The sequence below is a fragment of the Eumetopias jubatus genome, unplaced genomic scaffold, assembly GCF_037043125.1.
Source record: "Eumetopias jubatus isolate StellerSeaLion01/CBP00866 unplaced genomic scaffold, mEumJub1_p1.0 scaffold_13, whole genome shotgun sequence".
Classification (NCBI taxonomy): domain Eukaryota; kingdom Metazoa; phylum Chordata; class Mammalia; order Carnivora; family Otariidae; genus Eumetopias; species Eumetopias jubatus.
This window is the reverse complement of record NW_028274819.1, coordinates 5,304,082-5,330,571: the sequence shown is the minus strand read 5'-3', so window position 1 is coordinate 5,330,571 and position 26,490 is coordinate 5,304,082. Positions and strand designations below refer to the sequence as shown.

Below are 26,490 nucleotides of genomic sequence, written 5' to 3'. Positions count from 1 at the left end.
TTTGACCTGCAGGTGGTGCCCCAAGAACTCTCTCTGGGCTCACCTGAGAAACCTGCTTGCAGAGGATTCCTGAGGAGTTCAAAGACTTTCTGCTACGGGACCGCCCAGCGTGCTTTAAGTCCTGACTGTTTTGCCAGCTTCTGTTTCAGCTGCTTTCTTTCCCATTGCCACATATGCCTTCTCCAAATGAGGCGTCTCCAAATGAGGCTGCAAGGGGATCCGCACCCCCTTCTACTCAGGTTCACACCGTGACAACTCGAATTCCGGCTCTCTCCACATTTATTTGAGGCCTTCTCTGCAGCCGGTGGTTTCAAAGGACAAGGACCTAAGACTTCCCATGAACATCTAACCCTTCTGTGTGTCTCTGCCTCCTACTTTCTCATTCGTATGCTTCTGCTTTTTGTGTTGCAGAGCTCCTCCTACAAGTATGAGAAGAAAAGAAAAGAAAGAAAAAGAAGAGAGAAATAACCACTGGCCCAGGGTGGAGATGCCCATGGGGCAGTTTCCTGTTGGACCCAGTGTGAGGAAAACCCGCTCAGAATCTATGTCTTCAGGAGCTTTTGAAACACACCAGCAGCAGCACACAGGAGGAAGGCGCTGGCAGGAGCCACGTCGAACCCTCACCTTCTACGGACGTGTCACTGGAGGATGGACAGAGGGCTGCGGGTGAGGTTATTGGGAAGCAGTGCCCAATACCTCACTGTGTGCCCGAGCTCCATCGCGAGCAGGACCAGATCAGAAACTGCATAGACTTCCAAGAAACATGGTCTGTTTGGAATGCTCGTGAGTCACTTGACCCACAATATACATGTGACTGAACCCCTGACTCATGATTTTCTACAGCATATCACTAATTGGCGAAATGAAGAGCGGGATTTTTCAGGCCACTTTTAAACTCAAAATTATGCCTCTTTAAAATTCGTTAAAAACGATATCATGTTGTTTCTTTTTTTCTTTCTTTCTTTCTTTCTTTCTTTCTTTCTTTCTTTCTTTCTTTCTTTCTTTTTCTTTCTTTCTTTCTTTCTTAAAAGATCTTTTTTAAAAGATTTTATTCGTTTATTTTTTTTAAAGATTTTATTTATTTATTTATTTATTTGACAGAGAGAGAGACACAGCGAGAGAGGGAACACAAGCAGGGGGAGTGGGAGAGGGAGAAGCAGTCTTCCCGCGGAGCAGGGAGCCTGATGCGGGGCTCGATGTGGGGCTTGATGCGGGGCTCGATGCGGGGCTCGATCCCAGGACCCTGGGACCATGACCCGAGCCGAAGGCAGACGCTTAACGACTGAGCCACCCAGGCGCCCCTTATTCATTTATTTGACAGAGAGACACAGCGAGAGAGGGAACACAAGCAGGGGGAGTGGGAGAGGGAGAAGCAGGCTTCCCGCGGAGCAGGGAGCCCAATGCGGGGCTCGATCCCAGGACACTGGGATCATGACCTGAGCCAAAGTCAGATGCTTAACGACTGAGCCACCCAGGTGCCCCAATATCATGTTTTCTTGCCCCCACCCCTGGAGGAAAAGTATTGTGCAAGAGGTCGTTTTTTTTTCTAATTAATTAATTCATTATTTTTAAGGACTTTATTTTTAAGTAATCTCTATACCCAAAGTGAAGGTCGGATTTGCCACCCTGAGATCGAGGGGTCCCATGTTCTACCAACTGAGCCAGCCAGGCGCCCCTGTAAGAGGTTTAAACTTACTTTTCCTAGAGAGTCAGCCCTGGTATGACTTTCAGTCAGAAATGGGTTAAACTGGAATGTGTTTTGTTTCTGTCTTGAACAGGTCAGCCCAGAATAGATTTTTTTTTTAACACTCCTTATTTATTCTCGTTCCAAACCTTAGCCTTCTATGTTTTTTTTAAATTTCATTTTTATTTATTTATATATTTTTTAAAGATTTTATTTATTTATTTGAGAGAAAGAGAGAGAGGGAGAGAGCACAAGCAGGGGGAGGGGCAGAGGGAGAGGGAGAAGCAGACTCCCCGCCGAGCAGGGAGCCCGATGCAGGGCTCCATCCCAGGACCCTGGGATCTTGACCTGAGCCGAAAGCAGACTCAACTGACTGAGCCACCCAGGTGCCCAGTCTTCTATGCTTTTACAGGACACCTGACATAAGTCCCTTTACCTTGAGGCCTGATATCTCCAACCTGATCTGGAAGTGTGCTTCCTGAGAGATAATTTCACCCTTCCTAATAGTTTCCTCATCTTTCTGGGCTTTTTCTCTGTTGAAGCCAAGGGGCAGCTGGACATGACACATCTGTTGTGTAAATGTAGGATCTCTTCATGGTATAGTACTTGGTATTCCTTAGCTTCCTCTGAATTCATATTCAAGGCCAACTCAAAAAGCAAACAAAAACCTGGGAACACACATGGAAAATGGAAACTGTTCCTGTTTGGTTTCCTCTTTTTGTCTGTTTGTGCTCACAAGTCATGTTGGTCTGATTGTTGGCAGTATTGCTCGAGTAGTGTCTCTGGTCCAAATAAAGGTAACTGCTGACCACTGCCTGGTTTATTTTGTGAAAGAGGGATAGGGGGCCCAGGATACTCTCACAGGGAGTTAGACATACACTTCAAAGGCACTTCAAAGGCAAAGAGGTAGATCAAGCCATGTGAAAGCAAAAATTTATTGTGTTTCCTTCCAAAGTTTTGTGAATTTACAAGAAAGAAAGAAAGAGAAAAAAAAGGAAGGATCAAAGTTTACAGACTGCTCAGTTCAGGCTAAGAAGGCAAAAGGGGAGAGCTTGTGGCCACTGGGTCTCCCAGCAGATACACACTAACATTTGAAACAAACTCTCCCAGATTTGTTTACTGCTATCAGAGATGCTGCGTTCCTTTATACACCATCTCTTACCATATATTTGGGCCATTACTCAAATCACTGGAATGTGACGGAGGTATTTTGGGTTTGGTTTTGTTTTGTTTGTCCCCTGCTATAAAATGAAATTTTCAGTTTGTTTCTGAAAAATAAATTCGTCAATAAATTCATTTTGTTTTGCTTCTACTTTAGACACGAAGATTCATTAAAAGAAAAAAAAGATCCTCAGTTTTATAGGTTCAAGTCCATCAGGTTTGTGCTCTTTGAGTTTTGTTTGAAGTGTTTCCTCACCCCAAGATCACAAAGATATTCTCCAACATCATATTCTCCAGGCCTGATAGTTTTACTATACAGAAAAGTGTTGCAACAAGGTAGTTCACTGACTCTGGAGCCAAATTGCACTGGAATTTGTCTTCTTACTAGCGCTGGGATTTTGGAAGGCCAGGGTGAGGGTGAAAAATTTAAGGGGACATCAAAAGACCAAGCAAGATCAATAATACTTTAATGTACTATTTTTAAAAATAAAATTTAAGGCAAAAATACATGATGAACAAAATATCAAAATTTTATTTATTATCATTTTTTCAAAGATTTCATTTATGTATTTATTTGAGAGGAGAACGTGGATGGTTCAGTTGGTTAAGTGTCTGACTCTTGGTTTTGGCTCAGGTCGTGATCTCAGGGTCCTGGGATGGAGCCCTGTGTCAGCTCCCTGCTCAGCAAGGAGTCTGCTTCTTCCTCTCCCTCTGTTCTTCCCTCTTGCTTGTGCTCTGTCTCTCTCTCTCTCTCTCAAATAAATAAATAAATAAATAAATCTTTAAAAAGTGTAATTTTTAATTGTCAGAAAATACACATAAAATTTACTATATTAAACATTTTTTTTAAAAGATTTTATTTATTTATTTGACAGAGAGAGAGACAGCAAGAGAGGGAACACAAGCAGGGGGAGTGGGAGAGGGAGAAGCAGGCTTCCCGGCTAAGCATCGGGCTGAGCAGGGAGCCCGATGCGGGGCTTGATCCCCGGACCCTGGGATCATGACTTGAGCCAAAGGCAGACGCTTAACGACTGAGCCACCCATGCACCCCTTACTATCTTAAACATTTTTAAGTGCACAGTTCAGTAGTGTTAAGTATATTCACATTGTTATACAACCAATCTCTAGTAGGACTTTTTCATATTGTAAAACTGAAATTCTATACTCGTTAAACAACAAATCTTCATTTGCCTCTCCCCCACCAACCACCATTCAACTTTGCCTCTATGAATTTGACTACTCTAGGTACCTCATGTAAATGGAATTACATAGTACTTGTCTTTTTGTGAATGACATTCACTTAGCATATTGATGCATTTTTGTGCACACTAGTGGTTTCAACTAGCTTAATATTTCATTTAGTATTTTTCATATCTATGCATATCAGTAAAACGGGCCTACACCTTTCTTGTCTTTCGGTATACTCATCTGGTTCGGGAATCAAGATAAAGCTAGCCTCATAAAATATATTGGTCAGCTTTCCTCTTTTTCCATTTTCTGGAACAATCTGTATAAGATACAGGCTTCAAAACTGCTTCAAAATTTGGCAGAGCTTAGCTGTAAAACTTCCTGTGTTGGTATAAAGCAAAAGCAAAAACCAAACAAACAAAGCACGTTTCCCTTTCACCTCTGAGGTCCCACCGCTCTCAGGGGACTTCTTGTGGGCAATGAACCAGGGTGAATGTCTGAAGCACTTAGCACCTGGGTCAGAGGCGAGGGACAAGAACCTTCCCACTTAGGACGGGAGGATGAAGACACTGCACAGGCCTCAAGACATTCCCCTTCCTGGAGTAGGAATCCTTTAAATTTAATTTAAATCCTTTAAATTTAAATTAAATTTAAAAATCCTTTAAATTTAATCCTTTAAATTTAAATCCTTTAAATCCTTTAAATTAAAGTGATAAGAAGGCTCTTATCACTATTGTTCACAGCTAGTTTCCAGAGGCCAAGAAAAACCTTGTTTTAGTCCCCAAAGTACCTCACTTCTATCGGTCATATATTTTCTCATATTTATTATGCACCTACTGTGTGCCTGACACTGTGGATTCAGGGGACTACTCACCCACTCCTGACCCCGTGAGGGGCTCTCTCCGTCCCTTCTTGGTAGATTACTGTACTCACAGGAATACTGAAACCCTCCTTCCCCTGCCTCTTACTCCTGGTTTTATTTTTTATTTTTCACTTATTTGGGGTGTTTGTTGTTGTTGTTGATGTTGTTGTTTTTTAGAGAAAAATCCAGGACGCAAAAGTCAAAAGAAAATTAAAGGCCAGCAAAGGATACACAACAACAGTAGCTTTAGGGTGCGGCGTGACGGATGGAGTCCCCCGCATTCTCCGCGCCCTGTAAGGCTGCTGCAGTACTACAACTTTAAACGGGTTGGGTGGGGGCACACAACCACGCGGAACGGCCAGTCCAAACCCATTCAAGGACACGATTGCCAGGGACGCCCCGCCCGCTCCCGCCCTGCAGACCCTGGCCCCGCCTCTCCGACAGGCCCCGGGGGCCTCCCGGTCGGACCCGCCCCTGGCGAGACGCGCGCGCTCGGCCGCTGCGCAGAGAACCAATCACAGTCCATCTCTACGTTTAGTCCCTTTTTGGCGTCTGCCCTCAGCCAAAATGGCGCCATCTCGGAAGTTGCCGAAGCTCTAGAAGTTGCCGAAGCAGGTCCGGAAGCTGCCGAAGGAGTCCGGAAGTTACCGAAAGAGAGCAGCGGGGAAGAAGGATGGCGGATATCGCCGCAAGACTCCGGGAGGACGGGATCCAAAAGCGTGTGATACAGGAGGGCCGAGGAGAGCTCCCTGACTTTCAGGATGGAACCAAGGTTCGTGCGTAGCCCCCTGCCCTCACCCCTTCTGCGGCGCGGTGCGCATGCGAGGCGGGAGGAGGCCTTAGGCGAGAGGTTGCGCATGCCCAGATAGCAGCGGTCGGTGACCCTACTGCTCACATGCCGAGCTCGACGCTGGTTGGTCTGGATTTAAGTAGGGGGTGATTTTGGATATGTCTGCCTCGCCCCGTGGCTTGGCCGTGTGGCCGCATTGGTCGCGGAGGCCGTCAGTCATCCTAAGAAGGTTGCAGGGGTTTGGCTTCAGTGCTTGAGCGGACCGGGCGCTGGAGGAGACCCGGAGCAGGAGATCTGGGACCTGGGCGGTGCCCCGGGACTGAGGAGGAGGCCTTGGGCCTCCGGGTTGCAAGGTTCAAGTTCTTTTATAGATGGGAGGGCCTTCTGAAAACACTGAGACCAGCTCCCATTGTTTAGATGGGAAAAATGAGGCCCCGGAGCACACAAACCTATTGAATTTGTCCAGAGGTCAGGTCTGCCAGACTGGAACTCTTCGGCAGAGTTTTTTAGGACGGCTAGGTGATGTTGCTCAGGACAGATAAGGACTAGGAAATTAAAAAGCCTACTACCTTCCTCCTTTGTATACCCATGCCTCTCCAGCCCCCTTCCCCTGTGTCTCCAAGCTTCCCTGCTTCTGCTCATGCAGTTCCCTCTTCCTGGAGGGCCTTTCCCGGTTGCCACTTGTCTGTAGAGTCAGGAGCTTCCCAGGGGCAGCCCCTGGGCCCAGCAGAGCAGTCACACAGAACATGCAAATTGAACGAATGACCAAAGATCCTGGCTTCGACTGGGACACCGAAAGTAAGAGTGGCTGTGAATGAACACATTGTCCTCCAGCAGCACTAGGCCCAGGTTGAGCAGGTAAAGATCCTAGGCTGGCCCAGTGTGAGTGCCCTGAGAGCGAGGGAAGCTGCATCCTTCTGGTGATCGGCTATATTAAGAGGGCTCCTTCCAGAGTGGAGAGAAGAGGTGTGGGTGTGGTTGCATATCCCGATGGGCTGGGGGGGTTGACGGCCTTGAAGAAAGTCCTGGCAAGGGAGATCCTGGATGGAACAGACACCAAAAGGAGAGACATTGTAAAGATAGTGAAGATATGTGAACAGTGGCACCAAAAAACAGGGACAGGTAATACCCAGTAACAATCCCCAGCGTAGGCTGAGTGCTCACAGTGAGCCCTGTGCTAAATACCACACAGGTTTATTTCCTTTCATTCCCACAACGTGGGATGGAGACTGTGAGTGCTTCCACCGTATTGACTTGGAAACGGAGTTCAGGGTTGCGGCCTGGTGTGGTGGGCAAGAACGTGGGCTTCTCTACCTATATCCTGCCAAGGGTTCAGTCTTCAGATCCCTTCTCTCTGCACTCACCCGCGGATGATCTCCCCAGGCTCATCCCTAAAAAGCCCTCCATGCCTGGACTACTCCCACAGGTGTATTTCTGGCTGCGCCTCTCCCTTAAACCTGATATCCAGCTCCCAACTCACTGTCACCACTTGGATGGCTGGTTGGCAACTCAAACTTAATCTGCTGCACCAAGTCTTTCCCCATCTCAGTGAAGGGCACGTTCAGCCTTCTGGTTGCTCAGGCCAAAACCCTCCGTGGCCCCTCCTGTTCGCTCACGTCTTGAGAACGCACCCAGGATCTGACCACTTCTCAAGGTTTCTCCCATTACCACTCTGGTCCAGGCCTCTGTTGTCCGCCCTGGCCTACTGCACTCACCTCCTAACTCACCTTCCTGTATCTGCCCCCCCGCCCCGCATTCTATTCTCTCATCTTGGCAGCTGTGGAACCCAAGTCAGATCCTGTCCCTCCTCTGCATGGAGCCGCCCAGAGTAAAAACACGACGTCCTCACCACAGCCTCCAGGCCCGGCAGGATTTGTCCCCTTGACTCCGGTGACCCCACAGTGCACCCCTCCTCTCATTCACTCTGCTTCTGCCACACTGGCCTTGATGCTTCTTGAACACACCACACGATCACCCTGCTGTTCTTTTGGCATAGAAGGTTCACACCAGTGTCCTACCCCAGCATCTGGTCTGGCGTGCTTCCTCTCTTCCTCTCTTCAGATCTCTGCTTAAGTGTTGCCTCCTCAGACAGTGCCCGCCTCCCGTGTATAAATCCGCCCCGTCTTCCTCTGCTGCATTTTGTTTTCTGACCTGTAGCCCTTAGCTCCACTGTCCACAGTACGCTGTTTTGTTTCAGACTCATCTCCTTTCCCTGGAAGTTCCATGTGAACTCTGTGGGTGCAGGGACTTTTGTCTTTGTTTACTGCTGTGTCTAGCACAGAGCTCAGGCACATAATATGTGCTCAGCAAATATTTATTGAAAGAACATTTGGTGCCAGAGTGCTTGGGATCCCATCCCAGCCTGTCCACCCCCAAACCGTGTGACTTAGTTTCTTCCCCTGGGTGGTGGGGTAGAGGTCAGGTAGTGACCCTTGGGCGAGGCCTGTACCCTGTGCTATCTGCAGGCTGGGAGCTGGGCTTGGCCTTGGGGGCTTGGTGAGAGCTTGTGCCCTTGCCTTATCCCACATGTGGCCTGCAGGCCACGTTCCACTATCGGACTCTGCACAGCGACAAGGAGGGCGCCGTGCTGGACGACAGCCGGGTGCGTGGCAAGCCCATGGAGCTCATCATTGGCAAGAAGTTCAAGCTGCCTGTGTGGGAGACCATCGTGTGCACCATGCGTGAGGGCGAGATCGCCCAGTTCTGCTGTGATGTCAAGGTACCTGGCATCCGGCACCTACCTGTAGTGTCTGTCCTGCCGTTCCCTATTCCCCATCCCAGGGCCTGTGCCCTAGCTAGGCCACCGCCAGCTCCCTCCAGGGCGCCACACCAATAGGACATTGGGGTCCTGGCCTCTTCTGCCTTCTCCTCTTTATTAGCCAGGCGGCAGCCAGGGGACTGGTTCTCAAATGCGAATGACCCGCACAACTGCGTCTTTAATCCTCTCTGGGCCCTAGTCACTGTCAGACTGTCCCGCGGCCCTGCAGGGTCTGACTCCTGCCAGTCTTCCCCTCCCACTCACCTCCCTGCCTTTCCTTTCCATCCCCTTCTTGGCCAAGATCCTCCCTCATGCTTCACAGTGAATTCCTGGGGTCACTATCTCCAGGAAACCCTCCCTGACTGCCGGTGGTTGGCTTGAAACCCCTCCTGTGGGTCCTCTAACCCCTCGTGCCCTGCATGGCCAGGGTCTGGTCCTCTGCCTGGGTCTCAGCTACTGCAGAGCAGGGACTGGACCTGTTTACCGTTAGCTCAAAACACTCAGCACCAAGACTTAAGACGTGTCTGCTGGCTGGATAAACCGTACTCCAGCAGTCTGCCCCCATATAGGTCGTAGGGGCAGTGAGCAGAGCTGGTTGTACTGGGGTGGGGGTTAGTCTCACTCACCTCCTAACTCACCTTCCAGCATCTGCCCCCGCATTCTACTCTCTCATCTTGGCAGCTGTAGAGTCTGGTTCCCACCATCTCAGCAGCTGTTCCTAGTGAAAGGTCAAAGGCTAGGTCCTCTATGCCTGCAGGTCTTGGCCAAGGGCTTTGAGTTCCTATCTTGGGCCCAGACCTGAGACAGGCCCTGAATGGGGTGGGGCTGGGGCAGGAGAGAAGCAAGAGACGCTGAGAACAGAGTGTGGAGGGAGGGACCCCAGGACGGTGAGAAGTCCAGCTTGTGGGCTACACCTCCGGGAGGAGGAAGAGGCAGGAGTCCCACTGAGCTTGTAAGGGCAGGGGAGATGGGGTGACAGTGAGAGTGTGTGTTTGTGTTGGGCGTGGGAGGGGTGCTTAGTTTGGTGGCCAGAGAGTGTGGCAGGAGCTGGGGACTTCGACAGAACAGAAGGCTGGGACGCCAGAGGACTCCTGAGGGAGAAGCCCTCCTGCATTTTAACGGGCAGGGGCCTGAGCCAGTTGCTGCCCTCTCTGGGCTTCAGTGTCCTTTCTCAGATGGTGATGGGGCCAGGGGCTGGGCCTCTTGGGCCTGGTGACCAGGCAGCCCACGCTGACAGAGCCCCTGGTGCCCGCTCGCCTTTCTGCAGCATGTGGTCCTGTATCCGCTGGTGGCCAAGAGTTTGCGCAACATCGCAGCCGGCAAGGACCCTCTGGAGGGCCAGCGGCACTGCTGTGGTATCGCCCAGATGCAGGAGCACAGTTCCCTGGGCCATGCCGACCTGGACGCCCTGCAGCAGAACCCCCAGCCTCTCATCTTCGACATTGAGATGCTTAAGGTGAGGGGCCACCAAGCCCCAGGGGCCTCATGCGGAAACTGGCCCCGCCTGCCTGCCCGGGGCTGTGGGCTCAGTGGATGGACAGTTGTGGGGGTCGGGACAGGGTGGGTACAAGAACGCCTGGTGGGACCCCAGCAGTCCCCCTGGGTCTCCCCCCTGCCTAGGAGGGGGGGGCCCACTGCTTCCAGAAGTCTCTGTGAGGGTGGAGCTTTTCACCGTCTTGTTCGCGGCTCTGTTCCTGGAAGCTGGGCAGGTAGGAGGTGCTCCTTAAACGGTTGTCGAGCGGTCAGTGAGTGAACAAGCAGTGCTGGACCACTGCTCCTCCGTCCTCAACAAGTATGACGGTGAGCACCGGGTGCGGCGCTGCGCCCTGCCGGGCCCCGGCACGAGCCCCAGCACACGTCCTCCACCCGCGCAGGGCCGTGGGCTCTGCGGTGCCAGTGACGGGGTTCGGCAGGGTGTGGTTGGCATCCTCGGGTTGGGAGGGCTCTAACCCAGGAGGTTCTGCTCCTGGTGTCCGAGGCCCAGAGGCCAGGCAGGCCTGCCGCGGAGAAGCCGTGGTCTCCCCCGCCGCGCCCCCCCCCCCCCAGGGCCTCACCCTGACGCGGCCCGCGCTCTGGCAGGTGGAGAACCCCGGCACATACCAGCAGGACCCCTGGGCCATGACGGATGAGGAGAAGGCGAAGGCGGTGCCGGTCATCCACCAGGAGGGCAACAAGCTGTACCGTGAGGGCCACGTGAAGGAGGCCGCCGCCAAGTACTATGACGCCATCGCCTGCCTCAAGAACCTGCAGATGAAGGTGCGGCCCCGGGGGCTGTGGTGGGGTGGGGGTGAGGTGGGGAGCCAAGGGACCCAGCTCTCAGCACCTGCTGCCCTCCCCATGCGCCCGTGCCCCCAGGAGCAGCCTGGGTCCCCTGACTGGATCCAGCTGGATCAGCAGATCACCCCGCTGCTGCTCAATTACTGTCAGTGCAAGCTGGTGGCGCAGGAGTACTATGAAGTGCTGGACCACTGCTCCTCCATCCTCAACAAGTATGACGGTGAGCACCGGGCGCGGCGCTGCGCCCTGCCGGGCCCCGGCACGAGCCCCTGCACACATCCTCCACCCGCGCAGGGCCGTGGGCTCTGCGGTGCCAGTGATGGGGTTCGGCAGGGTGTGGTTGGCATCCTCGGGTTGGGAGGGCTCTAACCCAGGAGGGGACCGCGGTGCCAGAAAGTCAGGCTGGGCAGCTGCCTTGTCCTGCCCCCCCTCATGCCTTTGCACACCTGCTGCCCGCTGGGGCCCCTGCAGACAATGTCAAGGCCTACTTCAAGCGGGGCAAGGCGCACGCGGCCGTGTGGAATGCCCAGGAGGCCCAGGCTGACTTTGCCAAGGTGCTGGAGCTGGACCCTGCCCTGGCGCCCCTCGTGACCCGTGAGCTGCGGGCCCTGGAGGCGCGGATCCGGCAGAAGGACGAAGAAGACAAGGCTCGCTTCCGGGGCATCTTCTCCCACTGACAGGGCCCCGCCTCGCCCCGCCTCGCCCCGCCTCGCCCACTGCTGCGGCTGCCGGCACCCCTGCCCGCCCCCCCCCCCCCCGCGACGTCCCGCCTCTCTGTATATAAAGGCCGTATTTATCTCTCCCTGGGCCTGCCGAACTGATCCATTGGGGGAGCCGGGGTTATCACCTCGAATTTCTGGTACTCGGGTGGTCTTGGGAGGCAAAGGTTTGGGGTCGTAACCCCAGCTTCCCATTTAGCAGCTCCAAGACCTCTCTGGGCCTCAGTGTGCCCAACAGAGGTGAGCAGGAGGGTCTCTGTCACAAAGGAGGTGTTTTTTTTTGCCGGCCAGGGCCGAGGTGCCTGGGGGCCTTCAGTCCTCAGGGGGAGATGAAGGCACAGCCAGGAAGGCCAGAGAGAGATGGGCCCCCCACTGTAGCTCTCCCCTCCAGCCTCTGGTCCCGTGGTCTTACAGCCCCAGGGCCCTGTGAACTGGAGGGCTGACACAGGTTGGGGGGGCGGGGTGGGGTGGGGGGACTGTTCAGGAGGCAGCGCCGGGTGGAAGAGCCCTCCATGAGACCTCCGGGGCCCCGGCCCCCAGTGTGGCCTTGCCTCTAACCCATGCTGCGACCCTGGGCGCATCCCGGCCCCTCTCAGCCCTTCAGTGTCCCCATCAAACCGGAAACTGGGCTTGGTTGCACTGTGGTGCCAGGCAGGTGGGCAGTCAGGTGGGTTACACGTGGTTTATTTTCATCGATTTACACAAACTGGAAAAGCCGCTGGGCCCTTGCTGCTCCCTCCAACCCCCACCGAGGCTAGGTGCCCCTGACATGAAAGGGAAGGAACGCTGAGGGGCAGACAAAGATGCAGGGTGTGGGGTTGGGGGGCCACGGGTCTGGGCCCCCAGCCCTCCTGCACGGGCCACTCGGGCCCCTCGCGTACATGAATAAATATCTCAGGGCCAGCCACAGTGTGGGCCTCACTCTTCGCTGTCCAGCTTGAGGCTGATGCTCCGGGCCTTGCCTCTGGCCAGGGTGGTGGGCGGTGTCCCTGGGCCCTCGCGCTCCACCTGACTGGGGCCCCTGGAGCGCAGCAGCTGGCTCTGCTTGCGGAGGAAGTCCACAGGGGCAGCCCCGCTGTAGCTGCTCTTGGCCAGGGCGGCCCTGGAGGGTCCTGTGGGTGCGTGAGGGTGGGAGCCTGCCTCCAGTTGGCCCAGGTGGGCCACGTAGCCATCTGACAGGAACTGTGGGCAGAGGTGGGCAGGGATGAGGGCACGGCTTGTCTCAGGCCCACATGCAGCCCTCACCTGCCCCCCGACGCCCCCAGGCTCTCCCGGTGCTGGCAGCACTATAGGCCTGGCACAGCCTGACCCAGAGCCTTCTCTCAGCAGATAGGAACCCCAGATTGGGAGCCAGAGCACCCTGGCTTTAGTCCTCGCTCTGCGCCTCTCTGGGCTTCAGTTTCCTGAGGTCTTGGCGGGAAAGAACAGCAACTAACATTCAGTAAGCACTTGCTTTGTTCCCAGCCCTGTGCGTGTTATGTGATGTTCATGAGAGCTGTGGAGGCTGGTGCCAGGTCATTATTTCTGTTCTACAGACAGGAAATTGGGGCCCCGAAAGCTCAAGGTCCATGCCTAGGGCCAAGCCAGAGTGGACCGAGCACTCAAGGTCTTGGGCACACCCCCGCCTCGGTTATCAATCCTGGCCTGCCCAGGAGCTCCAAGCTGCTCATGACCCTATCCTAGGAGGAGCCCAGGCCCCTGAGGCCAGCTGGCCTTTTTACAGCCGTCCCCTCAGGTGCTTCTTAACACAGGTGGTCCTCATGGCCTCAGACCCAGGCTCGGGCTCCCTGGCCAGCTCCCGATCCCCGCCTTCACTCGGCCCTCACCTGGCACTGAGCTTGCAGCTTCCGCACCGCGCGGCCCACGATGTAGGTCTGGCTCGGGGGCAGGCCCAGCGCCGCATAGACGGCCACGTCTTTAGGGGACCCATAGCCAGCCACGATGTTCAGTTCCACCTGTGGCGGGAGAGGCCAGTCAGCCATCCTAGGGGCGGGGGGGTGGGGGCGGGGGCGAGACCGGGGTGGGTCCGCTGGGCGTGCCAGGTCGGAAGGTTCCGGAGGCGGGGCCACAGGGCTCACGTCACTGGGCCACGACGCGAGCCGGAGTTGGTCAGGAGGACTAGAGGCCTCTCGGACCAGCAGGGGGCAGGCCTTAGGGGCCTTTCCAGCCAGTTAGGGTCACGGGGCGGGAGGGTGGGGCCAGGTGGGCCTCCGCGGGTCCTACTGCCCCGGGAGGGGGGCGGGGCGGAACCCTCCGCAGCCACACCTCCTGCACCAGGCTCTGCAGAAACATCGCCTTCTGGCGCAGTGGGTCGTGGGTGAGGCCATCGCAGAAGGAGACGACGCCGTGAGGAAAGTTGTGCTGCGACAGCCAGGCCACCACGCGGTGCTTCTGCATGTCGGGCCGGCCCGTTACGTACACGATCAGGTAGCCGGCGTCCTGCCAGTGCCTGCGGGGTGGGACGGCGGTCAGCTCCATCACAGGGGTGGGGGGAGGGGGCGGGGGTGCGGCCAGTCACCGCGGCGAGCCAAACCGGGTGGCGCCGCTCCTACCTGACCACGTCCACGGCGCCGGCGCGCACCTTCGGGTCGCTGCCCATGATGGAGACGCTGGCGGTGAAGGAGCCGTCGATGCTGAAGACCACGGCCTCGGTGCCGCGGGCCACCACGGTCAGGCAGCACTCGGCGTACGTGTGGTCGCCCCTGCGGCCCACGGACTGCGTGAGCGGCACAGGGCGAGTGAGGCCCCAGCAGAGCCCCGGCCCGCGGAAGCCCGGCCCGCCCGGCGCTCACCTGACCACCATGCGCACCGGGTAGACGCCGATGCTCAGCGCGCGCTCGAGGGGCACCGGGAAGGTGAGGCGGCCGGAGCTGTTGGTGACCTCAGTGCCGAAGTGGATCCACTTGCCCGACAGCGGCTGCGTCATGATGTAGACGTCCACCTGGTGGGAAGAGCGGGCGAGAGGGCCTATGGGCTGGAGCCCTGCGCACCCCCGGACCCTGAGTGGAGGACGGTCTGGGCGGGCTGTCGTCGGGGGTGGAGGGACCGAGAGTTCCCCGTCGGCGCGAGGTCGGCTCGATGGAGGCGGGTGTACCCGGGGCCAAGGCCGCCGTGTCCTGACCTTCTCTCCAGTAAGCGTGACCACGTCCAGGGGCCCGTACATGAAGCGCCCGTTCAGCACCTGGGGGCGGCCCTCGCACACGACCGTGTCGCTTGCCCGGTGGTTGGAAGTGACGTTCTGGCGGGAGGAGACGGCGTGAGCCCGCAGCCCGGCGGGGACAGGGATGCGGGAGGAGCTGTTGGGGCGGGGGGGGGGGCCCGCGCCGACAGGGGCAAGGCCCAATGGTGGGCGTTTTTCCGACCCGACCTGAGGTCGGGGGTGCGTGTAAACTGCGGCTCCCAGGGGATGGAGCCGTGACAAGACAGGATTCAGGGGGTTGAGGATCGGTGCGGAGAGCGAGGATCCGACGTCCCAATCAGCGGTGGAACGGGAGGAAATCCCCGGTTCCCAGGGGCGGGGGCGAGGCTCGAGGAGGCGGGGCCAGGACTGTAGGGGGCGGGGGCGGCACCGGGGAAGGTCCCGGGAAGGAGCTGGGCGGGGGTGCTGGGGGAGAGGGCAGGGTCTTGCTCCTGAGGGCGCGAGGGGCAGGGCACCTACCCGGATCTTGACTTGCGTGCGTTTGCGCTGCCACTTCTCTCTGGGGAAGGCCGGGCTGTAGATGGACGGCTCCTCGCATTCCGTCAGCTGTGGCTGCTCCTTCTCGATCACCTGTGCACGTGAGGCCACGTGAACGGGGAGCCTGGGGTTGCGTCTCCCCTGGCCCGGAGCTCCCCATCCCTTGACCAGTTCACATCTCCCACCCCGTATCCCCTGGCCCACCTGGCGCAAGATGAAGGCCACCACATCAGCCGACTCCCAGTAGCTGGCGTGGAAGAGGTGGGGCAGCGTGACGGTGGGGAAGGCGGTGAGCGCCTCGGGGCAGTAGAGCGAGTAGTCAATCCGCTTGGTCCCCCACCAGCGCTCCAGGACTGCACGGCCACGTTGGGCAGTGAGTCAGGGGTGGCCTCCCTCCTCGTGCCCACATGTCTGGCCCCTGGGTACTCTTTCCTCCCTCCTTTCCGCCAAGCCTGCCCTTTGCCAAGTCCAAAGTTGGGTGCTGGGGCCCTCTGGTTCCAGAACAAACGCTGGGGGCAAGGGAGGTAGAGTAAGTGTCCCCTCCCCAGGCTGGGTGGCTGGGTGACTTACTCTTAACCACCTCACTGGTGGTGCTGGGGGCAGCTGGCTGGGTCGGTGGATCGGTGCCTAACTCACTGCCCTTCCAGAAGGCACCGCTGGCAGAGGTGGGTGTTGAGGGCACCAACATTTCCAGCTCTTCCAGAAAGAGGCCTGAGTGTGTCTGCAGAGTGTCAGCTGGGGGAGGTGGGGCAACCTGAGCAGCGGTCTGAGCCAGGCTGCTCTCCTGTCTTCCCACCCAGGGCTTCCAAGACAGCTTGGTCCCTGCACCTCCACCATCTCCCCTGCCAGCCCTCCCTGGTCAGGTCTTGGCTGAGGCTGAAGTGCCCCACATTTGGACGCAAAGGAAGAGTAGGGGGCATTCTCTCCTCCTAGCTCACGCGGATAGCCGACTATGTTCCTGCCAGAATGCCTGCTACCACCCCTCCAACACAGGCCCATTCCTCTCACGGGGCCAAATGGGTACCCACTTGCATGCATACGGGTACATGCCCCATACCGAGACATGAACACAAGTGCATATGGATATGCTGTGCACCCCTCCATGCAGATACAGCAGCCCCCCACACATTGTAGCTATTCCCAGACACGAGCACCCCAGTGCCACTGGCTCCTTTCTCCAACCCAGCCATCACTACTGGCCCCCACTCCTTGGCAGAGAATGTCAGAAGGTCTTGGGGATCCAGACCTCACAAAGGGCCAGGGTAGGGCTCCGTGGGCTTGGGACGGGTGACGTGAGAGGTCATCAAGGATGCAGGAACCAGCTCACGTCCTCTTGGGTGCGGGGAGCCCGTTCCCATCCCTCCCTGTTGCTGCCCTCCTCCTTCTCCCCATATCTTGGTTGGGAGCATACCCAACAGCAGGGATGAGCCGTCTCCCAGGGGGAACTTCTGGTAGCGGGGTACGGCCAGTGGGGCGATGGCTTGGAACTTGGGGGCCAGCAAGGGCTCAAGGCGGGAGGCGCAGGGGTCGGCCGCGTGGAAGAGGTTGTAGATCTGTTCACAGGCTGGGCGCATCTGGGCCACTGGAACCCAGGATAAAGGGAGGAGCGGGTTCAGCGGGGCATGCTGGGAGGCAGGGGGTATGGGAAGCAGCACCTGACAGGCTGCGTGACCCTGAGCCGGCACTTCCCAAACTGCACTCCCCGGGAGGTCACCAGGGTCCCGAGAAAGTGAGACAGGTGTCTCGGCTAAGAAGAGATCAGAACCTTCATCTGCTGATGTGATTCAGGATGAAGTATTTCCCCTGCCTGTCAGACCCCTTCTCAAGAGGAGAAGGGAAACTTGGCCTTGGCAAGTCCCTTCTTTCTGGGCCTCAGGTTCCCCTTCTCTAGCCAGCATCTCATGGGGGACAAAAGAGCTAGGGGGGAGCAGATGAAGGAAAAGGTGTGGCTCCCACCCCCACCCTGAGGGCTCACCCTCCAAGGCGGGCATCACGGTTTTGCGCAAAGCCAGCACCAGGCCCAGTGGGGAGCCAAAGAGGAAGAAGCCGGAGACCTTGAAGTCAAGGCGGGCAGCGCTGGTGGGGCCATCAGGAGCCTCAGAAGTGGCAGCAGGTGGGCAGAAGGCTGTGCTTGCCCGCCTGGGCTCCCCAGAGGAGGTGGTTGCGGGGGCTGCCTGCAGGCTGTCGGGGGGTGGGGAGGGGTGCTCAGTGCTGCTTCCTCCACAGCCCAACACGAGCCCAGGGCATGGGTTATGGGGCAGAAGTGTCACCTGTTCTGAGCACCCTCGGGCTCAGGACTGGTCATGTCGCTGGGGGTGCGCTGGGCAGGCAGGGCTGAGGGTTCTGGGCTGGCCCGGCCCAGTCCCTCCACCCCATCTGCCAGGGGGTCCCGCACTGGGCCGACCTCCGGGGAGAGCAGCTCATTGTTCTAGACAAACAGGGGACAGAAATATCCTTAGGATTGGAGACGATTTGATTTCCACTTATTTGGAAGTGAGGAGAGAGGCTTGGGGGCTGGACCTCGGGCGGAGTCCAAGAGGGGACCACACAAGGCAGCCGGGGAGCTGCCCGAAGAGAAGTCCTATGGCAGGGGCCAGCGCCCTAGAGCTGGAGAGACACCCCCCTCCTGAGGCGGCAGGGTTCGGGCCACACTGACCATGCTCCCTCGGCGGCTGCTGCCCCGGCTCCCCGAGCCCGCACTGGCACCGTGGCAGAGCGCGTCAAAGCCCAGGATCCCGCCGACGCCATCCCCAATCAGCACCACCTGAGCCGGGAGAGTGGCGCCATGAGGAGGGGCTGCGGCAGAGGCAGGCAGCTGGAGGGCTCCCTGGGACATCCCTACCCCCTGACCTGCCCGCAGAAGCCGGCACCCTCAGGGGAGCGCAGGAAGGCAGCATAGGCCTGGTTGGTGCGAGCGATGACAGTGGCCACCGCGCCCTGGTACCGGGAGGATGAGGTGGCCAGCAGTGGCAGGGCAGCCAGGGGAATGTGGTCCTGGGAGCGGGACAGGCCGTCACCGTCGTGGCTGTAGGGGCTCAGGCTGTAGGAGGAGGTGTGGTGGGTGGGTGGGAGGGCCTCCAGCCCCTCCACTGCCCCCTCCGAGTCCCCTTGGCCTGTTGGCAAGTCCTAGCACCGTGGGGCCTTTGTGGGGAGCATCAGCACCCAAGGGGCCTTTGGCATGGAGCCACTGACTAGAAACTGGAGTCCAGTTGGGTGGGTGGCCGGCCCAGGTGTCTGGCTTCCTGGCCTCCTCCCCTTTCCTCACGGGGCCTCTCTGGCCCCTCGAGCCCCGTGCTATCTGCACCTTGAAGACCCTGTATGTCCCCCCACCCACCCACCCACCCCTGACTAGTACTTGGAGACAAGGGCATAGGCAGCAGCGCAGATAGGTGGGCAGGGCACCAGACGCAGTGCCACGTGGCCCAAGGCCTCGGGGAAGTGGATTCGTGTGACAGCCTCAAAGGCCAGGCTCAGGGTCTGCACGTCCGCCTGCTTGGAGTTGGCATCTCCGGGGCCTGAGTCCAGGATGTTGCCGCTGTGCAGTATGAGGAAGAGAGCGTGGACTGCGCATGCCTCGGCTCCCAGCTCCCCGGCTCCATCTGGGCCCTGTGGGGGCACAGTGGGTGCCAGGGGTGTCAGAGCAGTAGCTCTGACGGGGCGGGGGGGGGGGTGGCAGAACTGCAGACGTGGGGTGGCTGAGCATACTCACCTCTGAGTCCCTGGGTGCTCGGGCCCCATCCCCAATGTCTTTGGTGGCCTCAGTTCCAGGTTCTGTAGGACAGGGCGAAGCCAGTGAAGGAGGCTGAGGGGCCTTTGGGAATCCCCTCATCTGGTACTTCAGATAACCCTGCTTTGCTGTCTGCCCGAGCAACCCCCCATCTTCCCCTGTCCTCCCTCATCAGGCTCTCATGGGTCATTTCACATTTCTGGGCCTTTGCACATGCTGGTTCTGCTGCTGTCAGGGACGCCTCTCCCCAGAATGCCTGTTTGCCTGGAAAATTCCTTCTAATCCTCCCCTGTCCAATATGGTAGCCACCAGCCACGTGTGCCTATTTAAACTGAAATAAATTAAAATGCAATACAATACAAAATTCAGCTCCTCAGTCGCACTAGCCACATTTCGAGTGCTTTGAAACCACACGTGGTTTCTAGTGTTCTAGTGGCTAGAACATTTCCATCATCACAGAAAGTTCTGTTGGCCAGAGCTAGTCCAATTCTTCAAAATCCCGCTTAGACATCACCTCCCACGTGAAGCCTTCCTGGACTCCAAATTAATTCCTTCATGTTTTGGGCTATGTCTGAACTCGGAATACAGTCTAATCCCATCCATCTATCCACCCCTTAACCACTCACCATTCACCTGTGTATTTAATGAGCACCCTCTCCGGATTGACATTCGATTTAGGACCCCTTTAAGCTTAGGACTGAGTGTTTCTCGGAGCGTCGAGGGCATACAGGGTGCTGGTGGCTGGCAATCTTTACCTGGTGTCCCCTCGGCCTCCACGGGGGAGGCAAAGGCATCAATGAAGTCATTGGAGTTCCACTTGGTCATCTCCTTGGGGAAGACCTCGTCACTGTCCGAGAAGCCTTCTGAAAGGACGAGGGGCTGTATCACGGGGCAGTGGGAGCTGCTCAGGGACACCTCCACCCCCAGCAGGGCTGTGGTACTGACCGTGGGCATCAAAGAACTCCTCCTCGGAGCTGTTCTCAGAGTCTCGGGCGATGTTCTGCATGCGCCACTCAGACAAGCTCTGGGGAGAGACGCCCCCTGCAGGGCCACGCCCACCTCAGCCTGGGCATCCAGCCTGAGGGCGGCTCCCTCCCGCCCCGGGGCCCCGCCCCGGTGCCCCAGCCTCACCTCCGTGCTGGGATGAGTAGGAGGAACGGGAGGACGAAGACCACTGCTTGCCGAAACTGGCATCTGGCGAGGCGTCGGGGCCGGAGGGTGCCTCAGACCCATCGGGGGTGCCGGCATGGCTGGCCGCGGCCCGGGCCTCAACACTAGGCTTCCCAGGGGCCTGGGCCTCCGGCCCCTCACTGCCCGAGTTGCACTTGGCCATGCGCTGTGCCAACATGCGGGCGGTCTCTTCCTCCAGCGCCCGGATGTCAGCCATGCTGAGCTCTGTCCATTCATCCTGCCAGCACCAGGCCTGGCGGTGGGCCCGTAGCATCACCCGACGCAGACCTGTAGGTGCCCAGGCATCAGAACCATGCCCCTCACCCCCAGTCCGAGTTTCCCTGCCACTGCCCCTGGGCAGCCACAGGCCCAGCCCTCTACATTGGGTGATGGCTCCCCTGGGCACACCACCCACCCAGAGCCATAAAGTAGGGCAGGGCAGGTACCGTCCGGGAGATGGGAATAGAAACTGGGGCATTTGTCTTCCTGCCCCACCTCCCTCCTTTATCCCTCTGGACACCCCAACTCTGAGCATAAACCCAGCGCTGACACCCTGGGAAGCTGGGACCAAGGCTTCTTGTTGGCTTTCTCACTAGCTTCTTGCTGACTTCTTCAGAGGAGTTAACAATTAGGCATTAACAGTTAATGAAATTGTTGATAGTTAATGAAGGTGTTAATAGTTAATGGAAGTGTTGGCACTTAATGAAGTTTGTAGCGAAAGATGATACCCATTCTGGGATATTTTCATCTGAAGCAGAGGAATAAAGTTAAAACTTCAGTATCTAGGAAATAAACTAATAAGGGTTGGATTATAATTATAAACTTCTGGAAGGAAATATATCAGAACCTTACCAGCAGTTATATGTGGGTGATTTCATTTTCTTATTTGTGCTTTCTGGTATTTTTACAAATGTAAGACAAGGAGCCTATATTATTCTCTAAGCTAAATTTCCTCATCTGGTCTGTAAAATGGGAATAGCGGTTCTTACCTTGCAGCGGTGTCATGGGGGTTAAAGGAAACCTTACAGGAAAAGTGATTAGCCAAGCACCTTACGTGTTGTGAATGCTCAGTCAGTATTAGTTCTTAATACCTGGCCCAGCCTCCTGCTCGTTCACAGAAGGGAAAACTAAGGTGCAGAGATGGGAAGTGGCTCAGTGGAGGTCCCATGGAGGCCCAGGCCCCTGCACGCCCCCATCTGAGGACTGTTCTACCAGCAGGTGGCCCACCCTCAGAGCTGGGGGATGGGGCGGGGCTGAGCTGCAGGCGCTGTGGGCTTAGAAACAGGACTCCTGGATACCGGGGCCAGAGCATGGGGCCATGGGAGCTGGGAGCAGGAGGGACCCCAACAGAATGATGGCAGAGTCCCAGCCTTAGGCTGGACTTCTTAGTGTGTTGCTGGTGAGGGCTGCTGGCCCTTTTGAGTGTTTCTAAGTCTCCCTTGACCCACAGAACGTTGGAGAATCCTGGAAGCTTAACGGATGAAAAGCAGCATCTCTGAATGTCAGAGCCCTCTGGACCTCAGAGATCATGTCCCCAGCTTCTTGCCCTCCTGACTCTTACCTATGCCTCAAGGCTAGGCCCCCCTGGCCCCCAGCCGGGCTGGGCTGCTCCCCTCTGCCTCAGTGCCATATCGAATGGAAATGATGGCTTTATTCTTCTGCATCCCCAGAGCCTGGGAGCATCCCTGGCTCAAACATGGGGTGCCTGGTGCATGCTGGGTCAAGGGAACCTCCTGTGGCGGGGTGCTCACCGACATCATGGATGAACTGCTCAATCTTGGCCTGCATGCCCCAGTAGCGGAACTCGACCTTGCACAGCTTATAGGCACACATGAGGGGCCCTGTTTGGGCCGCTGTGCGCGCCCAGTCATCAGCCAGCGGTCCTCGGCCAGTCTTGGCTGAGCGGTATAGCCGGGGGTCCTCTTCTGCTTTGTATTCTCCTGGGGCCACTGCATCCCGCACGATGTCAATGGTGTCTGGGGGCGGGGGGTCCAGCGGCACTGAACCACACCAGTCCCCTACCCCCCGGCCACCCCTTCCCTGCCTTGGGATTGGGAGGGCAGCCTTCCACGGCCAGGAAGCCAAGGCCAGGAGAGAGCCTGTGACTTGTCAGAGGCTGCCCACTGAGGTGGCAGGTGGCCTGAGAGGGGCTCTGGGGTCCCCTCACTGGCCCTGGGTCTCACCCAGGATGCGCTGTCTCCTCTCAGCTCCACTCAGGTTGAAGACGTTCGGCTGCTGCCCCCCATCAGGCAGGTAATACGTCTCTATTTCAATGGAGAATTTCTCCACAAAGGGGCAGGTGTACCTGGGCACAGGGCAGGGGTGAGGATCATTACTGTGCCCACCAGGGCTGTTCTCCTTGTCGCCCCAGGCCTGCTGCCCCCCACTCACCGTGTTCGGGTGTAAGGATAGGCATTCCAGGATTCCTCTTCCACCTGCAGGGCAGCCTTGGGCAGCAGTGCCCGGAACCAGCCTGGGATGTGGGAGCCCACGTGGTACACCTTGTGTGTGTACTGCCCGCTGCCGCCGGGCCCATCTGTGTAGGGCCGGTTGGCCAGGATCTCCACACCACTGCCCTCACCACTCGACTCCTCCCGGCTCTTTTTCTGCACCCCGGGGCAGAGCAGAAAGGGCAGCTCAGCCCCAGCTGAGCTCCTGGGGTCCCCAGCTCAGCCTGGCCCCTGCACAGTGCTGGAGCCCTAGCCCCAGCCTTTCCACCTCCCTGAAACCCGACCCTGGTCCCCTGCAGCTCCCTGGGATCAGGATCACAGCTGCTGTCCAGTCCTCCATAGGGCTTGCAACCCAGCACTCATTCACGTACTTATTGTCCGCTCTGTTCCAGGCACTGGGATTAAATTCATTGGGACCTCCTGTTGATGAACAAAGCAAAGACCCCTGCCTGCCCTGTGGGACTTCGGTTCCAGGGGAGGGAGGGACTTAAGAGAAGCAAATGACATGGTATGTTAGAAGTGCTAAGTGTTATGGGAAGAAGAAAGTGTACGATTATGACAGGATGATCAGGGAAAGCCTCATTGGGAAGATAACATGACCACAGTGTGAATATGACTTGAAGTGGGGGAGGGGAGATGTGGAGTGCACATGGGGCTGGGGGGGAACTATTCAAGGCAGAGGGGATGCCAACACAAGCTCCTGAGGTAGGAGTGTGCCACATGTGCTCCAGCGGCAGCAAAGAGGTCTGGGAGGGTGGGCTGGAAGAACTGAGGACGGTGAAAGGGGCCCACACCTCTCTGAGAACCTGACCCCAGTCCCCTCCCTCTCTGGGACCCCAGTACCAGCTCCTGCCACACCCCTTGTAGCTTGAGAGCAAAGTTCCTGCCCTTTTATAGCTCTGGAGCCTGAACTTGGCTCACTCAACCCCCTGAGGCCAGATCCTGGCGCTCCTGTCTCTTCAGACCCTAACCCTCATTTCTGGGGAACACAGGCCTCCCTGAGGCCCTGAACAGTTTTCCTGCCCTGAGACCCTGCCTTGCTGCATCCTTCCCAAGCCCAGACCCCTGCCTCACCCTCTTGGGTCTCTGCCTGCCCCTGTCTGTCACAGTTTTGGGATCTGATCCTCATTCCCATCTCCCTGACCACCTGGGGTTGTCAGGATCATGCACCTTCTGGGGACCCCCTTCCAGTCTTCTCTACCACCTAGCACCCCTCCTGGCTCCCTGCCTCTCGCTCTTGCCTCCTCATGCACTCCTTTCCCTCCCACAAGGGGTTACGGTTCTAAGGAGGATTAAAGGAGATCAGAAGTGGGCTGAGCATCAACCAGGGGCCAGGCACTTGGGGGATGGGGAGGCACCACTAGGCCCTTCTGCCCCTTTTCCCACAGCCACCGCCCCCCCCGGCCCAACCCCCCCCCCCCCTCATTGGAAGGGAGACTTCTCTGTCCTCCCCTAGGCTCAGAGCCGGGCTGATGGGGGTTGAGCTGGGCCCAGCCCCTTGTCCCAGGTGCGGCCTGCGCGCTCCTGCCATTACCCCATCATGAAGTGTGGCCCCCTTGGTCTCCTGCTTCCCACCGCCCTCACCTGGATCATGTAGAGCTGGGCCACCTGGTACTCATCCAGGCTCATGGGCAGCAGAATGTGGTACTCCTTGATGAGCATCCTGAAGGTGCTCTGCCGGCCGCGCGCGGCCTCCGCTCCGCCTGGCGCAGGGCACGGCGCGGCAGTCAGTGCGGGGCGGCGGCGCGCGGCCCCGAGCCCTGCGCGCGGGCCGGAGGGCTCGGGCCGCTGGACCCCATGCCTGGGCCCGCCACCGGGGAGGCAGAGGCGAGCCCAGCGCCGCCGGGGGCCGCGAGCCGCAGCGAGGCTGAGCGCTGACCTCTTTTCCGCGCAGCCCCCGTCCCCCGCCCGCCCGTCGCCATGGCAACCGCGCGCTGACGCGGGCCCCCCCCCCCCCGAATCGGCTGGCGCGGGCCGGCGGGCTAACGGGCCACCTTCACCTCTCCAGCCGCGGCCACGTCCCAAGCCCCCTCAAAATCCCTCGGCGCCGCGACCCCAGGAGCCCCCGTCCCCTCCCTCCTGGCCCGCCTTCCACAGCCAGCCCCTCGGGTCCCGCCCCCTGCACCCCGTTTCCCATACTCGGTGGGATCGCACGTCCCCCACTCCCAGACATCCACTTAGAACCTTGTCCCCCGGGGTGGCTCACCGCAGAGCAGATCCGTGCGCCCCTCCTCTGAGCGTCTGTCAGTGTTCCCCACCCCCCGCACCCGAACCTACCTTCCAGGACCACATAACTAACCCCTACGGCCCCCAGACCTGCCTTCCCTATTCTGGCCCGCAGCCCGGTCCTCGACTTTCCCTCCTCAGCATCCCTCCTGGACCCCCGGCACTCGTTTATGCTGCCACCCCATCATCCTTCCCGCCGTTGACCCCTCCTCGGGCTGAGACAAGAGTGGCTCCACTGGGTATCCCACGGGCCCCCACCCTGGGAGGCCCGCTCCGCCCACCTGCGCCCCGGTTCCGCTGCAGGCACCCCTCCCATCTCCCCACCTCGCACCCAGCGAACAGGCGAGAGGCCCCATTGTCCCCACTTCCCTCTGCTCCCCGGAGTCCCCGTCCCCCGCCGTGCTCTTGGCCCGCCCGCCAACGTCCCGGCTCACCTCTAGTTTAGGGCGGGCACCCCTCACCCGGTACGGGCGGGGGCGGACGGGGCTAGCGCCCCCGGCCCCAGTCTCGGGTTCCAGCAGTGGCCGGACCCTCTGGAGGCGCAGCGCGGGCCCATGGCCCCGACCTTCCTCCGGGTCTGCCCGCCGGCGCCCCTGCCGTCCCTCCCCGCCGCCCGCCGCGTCACTGCGGCCGCCCCGCCCCTTTCCGGGGCCCGGTAGGCCCTCCCCACTCCCGCGGGGTCCCGGCAGCCCCGCCCGCGGCGGCGGAGGGCGGCCCCTGCCTTCCTTCCCCAAGCCGGCGGAGGAAGAGGCAGTTCTCCGAATGCTAGCGCTTTTTACTCCCTCTATGTTCTTTGGAATCCCCTAAGCACTCGTGGTTCCTATCTCCACCCTAGCCCAGCCCTCCTGGGTGCCCTGGAAATATGGCAGGACCCCATCCCCATTCTCCCCAGCCCTCGAACCTGGTCCCCGGGATAGGGGAAATGCCTCAGCCCGCAAAGTCTGGCGAGAAGCAGCTGGTCTAAGGCTTGCCTCTTCTGAGGGGCCAGGGTTCCAGTGCCCCAGGCCTCTAGGGTCATTCAGCTACAGGCAGAAGGCTGTAGTCACTCTGAATCCTTGGTCTAGCCCCCTGAATGGGGCCCCATGGCTTTCCCCACTGATGCCTTCCGGGTCCACAAGTCTGGCCAACCAGACCCTGGGCAAAGGCTGAGACACCTGAGGGCTGGTCTCAAGGGACCACACCCAGCCAGCTAGAAAGTGCTGGGACAGTGGATGGCAGCATGGAGCTGGGTCTCACCCCTGCTGGAAGCCAGTCCTCTCCCCTTGGCTGTTTCCCAGGTGCTGGGGAGAAGGAAGCAGTGCCCCCTCTCCTCTGAGGAGTCAGTATGTATTCAGAGCCTCCCAGGGCTGACTTGGAGTTTAAGACGTTAGAAGGCATGAAGGCATGAAGGCATGAAGGCATGTGAGGGCCTGGCTTACATAAACTGACATTTCCACCCTGCCAGGCATGACTGCCAATCCAAAGAACCCTCTAGGCCCACGCGGGCCACAGTGCCCTCCAGCTGTGGAAGCTGCTAAGGCTTTGCGCTGCCCCCTGGTGGCACCACGTGTAGGAGGGTAGGGCTCTCAGCTACTGGAGCTCAACCCTTTCCACTACTTTAAACTGGGAAGGCTGAGGGCTGGAGAAGGGCAGGGTCCCCAGCCAAGCCAATGGACAGCAGGGGCCAGGCAAGGCCAGGCTCAGTGGCCCTCTCTCCCACCACTGTACCGCCCCTTTCCCCTCCCTGAGTCTCGTCTTTCCCAATTTCTTCCTGGCTCAGCAGAAGTACCACACTCAGAAAGACTAAGAGGTGAGAGAACAAC

At 58.3% G+C, this 26,490-nt stretch overlaps 2 protein-coding genes across 3 annotated transcripts; one reads left to right on the top strand and one right to left on the bottom strand.

Moving 5' to 3' along the window:
• The first annotated feature begins 5,448 nt into the window (after positions 1 to 5,448).
• Positions 5,449 to 11,466, top strand: AIP (AHR interacting HSP90 co-chaperone). Of its 2 annotated transcripts, none has more exons than XM_028118406.2 (6): positions 5,449 to 5,667; positions 8,225 to 8,404; positions 9,711 to 9,899; positions 10,523 to 10,699; positions 10,799 to 10,940; positions 11,192 to 11,466. In XM_028118406.2, the coding sequence occupies exons 1-6, from the start codon at positions 5,569 to 5,571 to the stop codon at positions 11,395 to 11,397; spliced, it is 993 nt and encodes a 330-aa protein (XP_027974207.1). In that variant the 5' UTR covers positions 5,449 to 5,568; the 3' UTR covers positions 11,398 to 11,466. The 2 variants fall into 2 exon arrangements, with proteins under 2 accessions (XP_027974207.1, XP_027974208.1); XM_028118407.2 differs by having other exon boundaries at positions 10,799 to 10,932; positions 11,192 to 11,349.
• A 641-nt stretch (positions 11,467 to 12,107) lies between these two features.
• On the bottom strand, positions 12,108 to 25,289 carry PITPNM1 (phosphatidylinositol transfer protein membrane associated 1). Its single transcript, XM_088018009.1, has 24 exons — positions 25,123 to 25,289; positions 24,047 to 24,165; positions 22,404 to 22,618; positions 22,196 to 22,317; positions 21,764 to 21,988; positions 19,974 to 20,300; positions 19,788 to 19,883; positions 19,598 to 19,705; positions 18,825 to 18,886; positions 18,471 to 18,721; positions 17,966 to 18,155; positions 17,772 to 17,879; positions 17,386 to 17,543; positions 17,091 to 17,296; positions 16,527 to 16,697; positions 15,686 to 15,850; positions 15,320 to 15,468; positions 15,098 to 15,208; positions 14,561 to 14,677; positions 14,232 to 14,380; positions 13,992 to 14,141; positions 13,705 to 13,888; positions 13,266 to 13,394; positions 12,108 to 12,621 (listed from the first exon to the last, which is right to left on the bottom strand). Exons 2-24 carry the CDS (start codon positions 24,122 to 24,124, stop codon positions 12,358 to 12,360), a joined length of 3,735 nt encoding a protein of 1,244 aa, XP_087874135.1. The 5' UTR covers positions 24,125 to 24,165; positions 25,123 to 25,289; the 3' UTR covers positions 12,108 to 12,357.
• Positions 25,290 to 26,490: the final 1,201 nt, after the last annotated feature.